We start from the raw sequence: 6,561 nt of genomic DNA on the forward strand, positions 1-6,561 counted from the left end.
TGGACATTAAACATCAAAAAATTGCATCGTGTTCCTCTCATTTAAAAAAAATTATCCTTAATGTGAATAGTTTGATTAATGCTTTTAGGAGAGAAGCTAACACAGACTGGCAGTAAACCACATCCAGATTCTCATGTGTAAATGATTTAAGATGGCTTATTCAACACCAGAGTGGTTACACCTGTGTGGCATGTTGCAAGCAAGGATGAACTGTGTCTTTGGGTAGACTGTAAGCTGTATGATAAAGGTCAAGAGCCACTAGCATTGGTAAAGTAAATACTTTGCATCTCAACAAAGTTTTACATTTGAGCAGGATGTTGACATGGTTACATAGCTTCATGCTTAACTTAATGTGGGAAGTAAACTTGTGTTGACTCACAGTATACTGTATATACTAAAAACTCTGATCGTGAGCCCAGTACATCACTGTTAAATCACAATGATAGATTTTATTAAGTCTAGTTTTCTTTTTTCTTTAATCATAATGAAGGAGAAAAGATAAAACTTCTTAGAGTCAGTTAAATTTTACTATATTTTTAAGTTTGGTTACTCTCAAATGTAATTTTTAAACATCAAGCAAGTTTGACATGATCACTAATCACAACAAAAGTGAGTAGTATTTCTTGATCAATTTGGCTTAATTCCATGAATGTCAGTGGAACGTAAGACTACTTCTGTTATTCGAAGTCTTCCCTAGGTGTCCTCTTGAGTAGTTTTGTATTCAAACAGATTTTATATTACCTGCATAGGAAAGCTTTCTGACTATCTCACTGTAGGACTTCCTAACTATCCTTCCTACTTATCAAGCTTTTTTTTTTTTATAATACAGCAAGTCTGAAGCTCTCTAAAAGCTCATTTTTTTTATGCTATGTGTGTGTCTGGGATTTCTGATCAGAAGTGCAGGATCTTTACGCCTTGACTTCCTTTATGTGGTATCAATTGCGGTAGTTACCAGTTGCAGCTTATGATCTGGGATGTGACTGTGAGGAGCTTACTTTGTCTTTAAACTCTTTAGATGCTGTTGTCTTCAAAATCAAATAGAATATAATCAGTCATAATGAGCACTAAAAATATGGTTGTTTTAAATTATCTTACAGGATAAGAAAGCTGAGAGCTTGCTGCTTTTATACCTTTTTCAGAATGCAGTGTTTCAAAATTTTTTTCCATCTTCTTTTGAAGGAAATTTTTTTTTTTTCCTTCTGATTTTATGAAGTCTCTCTTACACAGTTCTGTATATGGGACTGTCCGGTTTCAGCTGGGATAGAGTTAAATTTCTTCCTAGTGCTGTGTTTTGAATTTAGGATGAGAATAATGTTGATAACACACTGGTGTTTTTAGTTGTTGCTAAGTACCCTAATAGTCAGGAACTTTTCAGCTTCCCATGTTCTGCCAAGTGCACAAGAGGCTGGGAGAGAGCATAGCTGGGACAGCTAACCCAGCTGGCCAACGGGGTATTCCATACCATGTGACATCATGCTCAGTATATGAATGGTAGGCGTGTCCAGGAAGTAGTGATCACTGGTTTTTGGGCATTGCTTGGCAGATGGTGAGCAATTGCATTGTGCATCACTCATTTTGCATATTTTATCATTATTATTATCATTATTATTATCATTATTATTATCATTATTATTATCATTATTATTATCATTACTTCCTTTTCTGTTCTATTAAACTGTCTTTATCTCAACCCACAAGTTTTCTCAGTCTTATCTTTCCGATTCTCTCCCTGTCCCACTGGTGTTTGGCTGCCTGGTGGGTTAAACCATGACAGGGACAAATGCCTGCTAGTCCATTACTTTAGCTTTATATATCTGGTGCTTACATTTACTATGACTGGCATACAATCTGCAGTCATGGCTTGTTTAGCCTGATCTTACAGATGTGTTTTGGATGGTTAGATAGGGTTTTGTTCTTGAATTTTGAGTCTGTTTTATATTAAATAAATAGGGGTTGGTTGGGGTTTTTTTATTTCTGCTGGCATTAGCTGAAATCAGTATTGCCAGTCATAAACATCCTTTCTGTCTCACATATGAGTAACTAGCATGCAACTGAAGTCAGTGTATGAAACAATAGGTTTTGTTTGAAATACATTGAGTGTTTTTTAAACTGAATGCTTAAAAAAGAGTAATTATCAAAATTGTTTCTTCACTAACTTATTCCTTGCTGTAGTCCCCATTAATTTTATGCTACTTCGTATAGGAAGAAAAATGACAAGCAAGAAAGTTGAACAGGCTGCAGTTTTGGTTGGTGTGCTTTTTTGTTTTTGTTTTCTTTGGAATTAGCCAGCTGTAGCTCATCTAGGGCAGGCATCCACCAGCCCAGCAGTACTTAGTCATCATCTGCCTGTCACTGGAAAATATGTGGCTTTTGGCTTTCTGTTACTTGCTTTTTTCCCTTCAGAACTTTGGTAATTTTGATTCCTTTTCTGCTGCAAAGATACTAGTGACTTACCTGGTTGGCCAGCTCTGAAGTTGACATAGTCCTCCCTCGTCAGTTGGGTTCAGTAGGAAGTAGGGAGAAGCATAGTGAGTAGAAGAGGGAGGCAGAAGAAAGGCAGTTGCCTAAAGAAATGTGTCGTAAGGGTAGAAATTGTTTCCTAGCAGCAGAATCTTGAAACAGTGCCAGCAGTAGGTCCCAAGACTTGCCAGGTGCTAAAAAGTGACAATATTTGTTGTATGCTTTCTTAAATTTATGTTAATAATCTATTCATACTTTCTGTTTCTCTAGCACATCTGTCAAAAGACCTCTTAATTTCTTGGACTGTGCCACAGGGTTTGTCAAGGTGGCTCTATCTACCCTTGTTTCATTTGCATATTGTATCATGTACTAAAATTTCAATTGTTCTTGAACATTAGTCTTACTGCCTTGCAGCTAATTTTTTTGCTAGAGGGAAATTTCACTTAGTATAACTTACTTTTCTTTCATTTTAGCTCCATGTGCTGTTAGGAATCTCCAGGACCTAGCTCGAATATATATCAGACGCACCCTTAGAAACTTCATAAATGAGGAGATGAAAGCCAAGGGTATTGCTCAGAAGGCTCCTCCAAAACGAAAACGCAGGAGATGTCGTAGACGCAGGATTAACACCTATGTGTTTGTTGGTAATCAGCTCATTCCTCAGCCTCTAGATAGTGAAGAAGATGAAAGAATGGAAGATGATAACAAAGAGGAGGAGGATAAAGATCACAATGAGGCCTTGAAGCCAGAAGAGCCTCCTCGAAATCTGTTGAGAGAGAAAATAATGAGTCTACCATTACCTGAATCTTTAAAAGCATACTTGACCTATTACAGAGAGAAATAACTTGTTTTAAGTAGAAATAATGCCTACTGATAGTTCCTTTATTCTTGAAAATGTAGCATTTATTAAGAAGTAGGTGGACAAATTATTACTAGTCTTTCATCAAGACTGAAGTACAGCGATAAATCGTAACTTGTTTCTATCTTGTCTTTGCTACAAGGAAGACTTGCATTCAACAGTAGAATCCCTTTTTAAAAATCTATTTTTCTTTAAATTTTGAAAATGCTGTTTTAACTCTGATAGAAATATATATTCCATTATGCAGCACTAATCAATATTTTGCATGGTAAGTCTTTTTTGATCCCTAACAGATTTGTATTGATAAAAGGATGAGTGAAATTTTATATATGCTAAATAATTGTTCAACATGTACATCTGACTTGATGAGCAATTTGTCTGTATTTATTATTATTAGGGGAACATTTTAAACATGCAGACACTTATCCTCTAATGTCAGAATCAGACCCTTTTAAAGTTTATTTTACTATGGCTTTGTTGCAATCATTATTCCTATGTTGGTATAGATGTATTCCAACAACACAAGTGCAATAAATGTATACAGACACTGAATGAGCTGGCTTTAATGAAATCTGAAAATACAAGTTCTGAAATGTCAGATGACCCTGCTACTTCTGCATTTATATCTTTTGCCAAAAGATCTTGAGAAAAGTAACAGCTTCTCTCAGAGCCTTAAAGAAACATCATATTGAATAAGAAGCAAAGCAATGCTTACTTCAGCTCTACTTACATTTAACTCCATTCTACACTTTCAGTATTTCTAACTAGAGGCACTTCCTCATTTGTGTGAAGTTTAGGACAGTGCATTTTGTTTATTTCTACAGCTCACAGCATTGAGTCAAAATGTTTGGTAATACAAGATTGTAATTTAAATATCGGTCATCTATATTTACTGCTTTTAAATAGAGGTAGAATTTCAACAAAGTTTAGTTTGTATTGCTTATTGGGGTAGCTATAATAGTAGAAGTTAGAATTTGTTCAGCAAATGCACTTTAGTAAGTGAATTTTATACTTAACATGCATCTCCAAGAAGGTAGACTTGTGCTAGCCTATATTTTGTTTCTGAGCATGGCTCTTAGCACAAAAATATTTATAAAATCATATGCATCTTTTGGAAACTAAGAGTAGCAGTGCAACTGTGGGGACCCGCAACAGTGCCGATTTAAATCCTTCTATGATTTTTCCTCTTCTGGTTGTGAAGTTACTTGCAGTTCACATTTTTAACTTTGTTTGCTTTTACCATCTTAATTTCTTCATTCTCTGTTATAACATAACCACGAGGGAAAACACTCTTTATTAAGAACTTGGCATGATATGCATTAAAAGCCACAATCATTGGAAACATCTGCCTGTTGGACCCAGTGAAAAACATTCCTCTTGAAATATCCTGCACGATACATTTTATAATATTGGTAACATTTTTTTTTTGTGTAATAACAATAAAACAAAATAATCACATCTTTCTAAAACAGTAAATGTTCCTAGTCCAAGTATTTATAACCAGCTAATATTCATGTGGTCTAAACAGTCCAGTACTGACTTCAAAATATGTAAGCATTTTGTTGCATCTGAGAAGGAAGATAATACATAATCCCATGACACTGACTCTTTATGGTGCGTTTAATGCTTTAGTCCCTGATTTTTAAGGTACATCATAGTAATGTTTAAATGGAACTTCATGAAGGCCTGTTGTACCAGCATGTGGAGTTACTTTCCGCAATATATTTACAGTATAAGTAAACAAAACTATTTGAAATAAGTATTCTGACTTTATTTTAAAAGCAGGAAAAACTAACAAGAAAAGTTTTCCAAAATAATGATACTAATAAAGTAATTGTGATGCTTCAGCTATAAGAATTGAACATAATCTTGTTTTAAATGGATTATTTTAGGTGGAGTTTAAATAATCTAAAGTTTGAGATGTTTTTTGTGTCTCCTTTTCTTGGAATCTACATCCATAAGCTCAAGAGTATGAGATTGCTAAATATTACTTAAGTACTTTAAGGACTTTATACAGGATGCTTTTGGAGAATAAATTTCTGCATTCTTTCACGCCTGTATACTTGGAAAAATGGACAGCGGATCACTTGTCATGATTCTTCAGTATGTAAGTTTTTTTTGGAGTCACTGAAAGAGAATGTTTCTTCTGTGTTTTATATGTGGATTTATTTTACACTCTTGAATTTATATTTACATAAATAAAAAGGTAGAAACGCAAAATGAATTAAAACTTAATTTTTGCCATCTCAGTTGATGATGGGGAAATTGTTGCAATAAAATGTTTTTTTTGGTGGTTTCTGCTTGCTGGAATTTCTGTGTTTCTGTGCAAGTATTTTCAGTTATTTGGAAATTTAGATACCAGTTTGTTCATAGTTAGGTCAGTAACTTCTTAAGAAAGACTATTCTTGAATTTCAGAAATAGAGTAATACACCTTCTTGCTACATTGTGAATTTTCGCAAATGTTAGAAGATGAGATGTTACTCATGACATCGGAAAGCTATTTTGGGCCCCGCACTACTTTTGAAGTACTCATGTGGAGACTTAGTTTCTTCTGGAGAGCCCAAAATATATTTGAGCTATATACTCAAGAACAGTTTCATGGTTTTTGCTTCTAAATACTGAGATTGTTTTCACCCTCAACAGAGCAACTATCTAGGTCAAAATAAATAAGGAAAACTTTGAGGTAAGAATAGCAAGGCTGGTGAGCAACTAGTGAGTCAGCTTCCTATTGAAACTCCCCTTTGATGCATCCTTATTTTATTAGCAGTTAGAGGAAAAATACAAGGCGGGTAGGCTAAGCTGACTAGCAGCACTGTAATTGTGGTCACTGTAAGGAAGGATGTGATGAATTGGAACATCCAGGGGCTTATATCTTCTTTGGTCTGGAGAGGGTCTCAAGACCACTGCAGTCTTTTCAGAAGACCTGGAGTTTTTAATCCCATGTTGTTCAGGAAAGACTGAACAGCTGCCTCCCAAAAACTTGGGAAACAGTGTTCATTGAAATGAACTTTAACAGCTCTGTTCAGCTGAGCATTGTCTCTTGCTTGTTTCGGTACTGGCAACTTGGTCTATTTTCTTTCTTTTTATTAAATCCTGTCACTTTTTCTCTAACCTACTTTTTAAAATGCGTCTTTACCTGTCAGTTTGAAAACAAATAGGGAATGTAATCAAATGTGCTATGTCCTGATTAAAGCTGTTCTAACTCATTAAATATTAATCCATATCTCCTCAAGAGTGTCTC

At 34.9% G+C, this 6,561-nt stretch overlaps 1 protein-coding gene across 12 annotated transcripts in view; it reads left to right on the forward strand.

Annotated features, from left to right (window-relative positions):
• PCMTD1 (protein-L-isoaspartate (D-aspartate) O-methyltransferase domain containing 1) overlaps positions 1-5,629 on the forward strand; it is a 49,913-nt gene extending 44,284 nt beyond the window's left edge. For all 12 annotated transcript variants that reach the window (XM_075141875.1, XM_075141880.1, XM_075141877.1 and 9 more), the window contains one exon: positions 2,934-5,629. In XM_075141875.1, the coding sequence (XP_074997976.1) occupies positions 2,934-3,304 (371 nt within the window). In that variant the 3' untranslated portion in view covers positions 3,305-5,629. The remainder of the gene's footprint in view (positions 1-2,933) is intronic.
• Positions 5,630-6,561: the final 932 nt, after the last annotated feature.

The sequence above is a fragment of the Calonectris borealis genome, chromosome 2, assembly GCF_964195595.1.
Source record: "Calonectris borealis chromosome 2, bCalBor7.hap1.2, whole genome shotgun sequence".
NCBI lineage: Eukaryota > Metazoa > Chordata > Aves > Procellariiformes > Procellariidae > Calonectris > Calonectris borealis.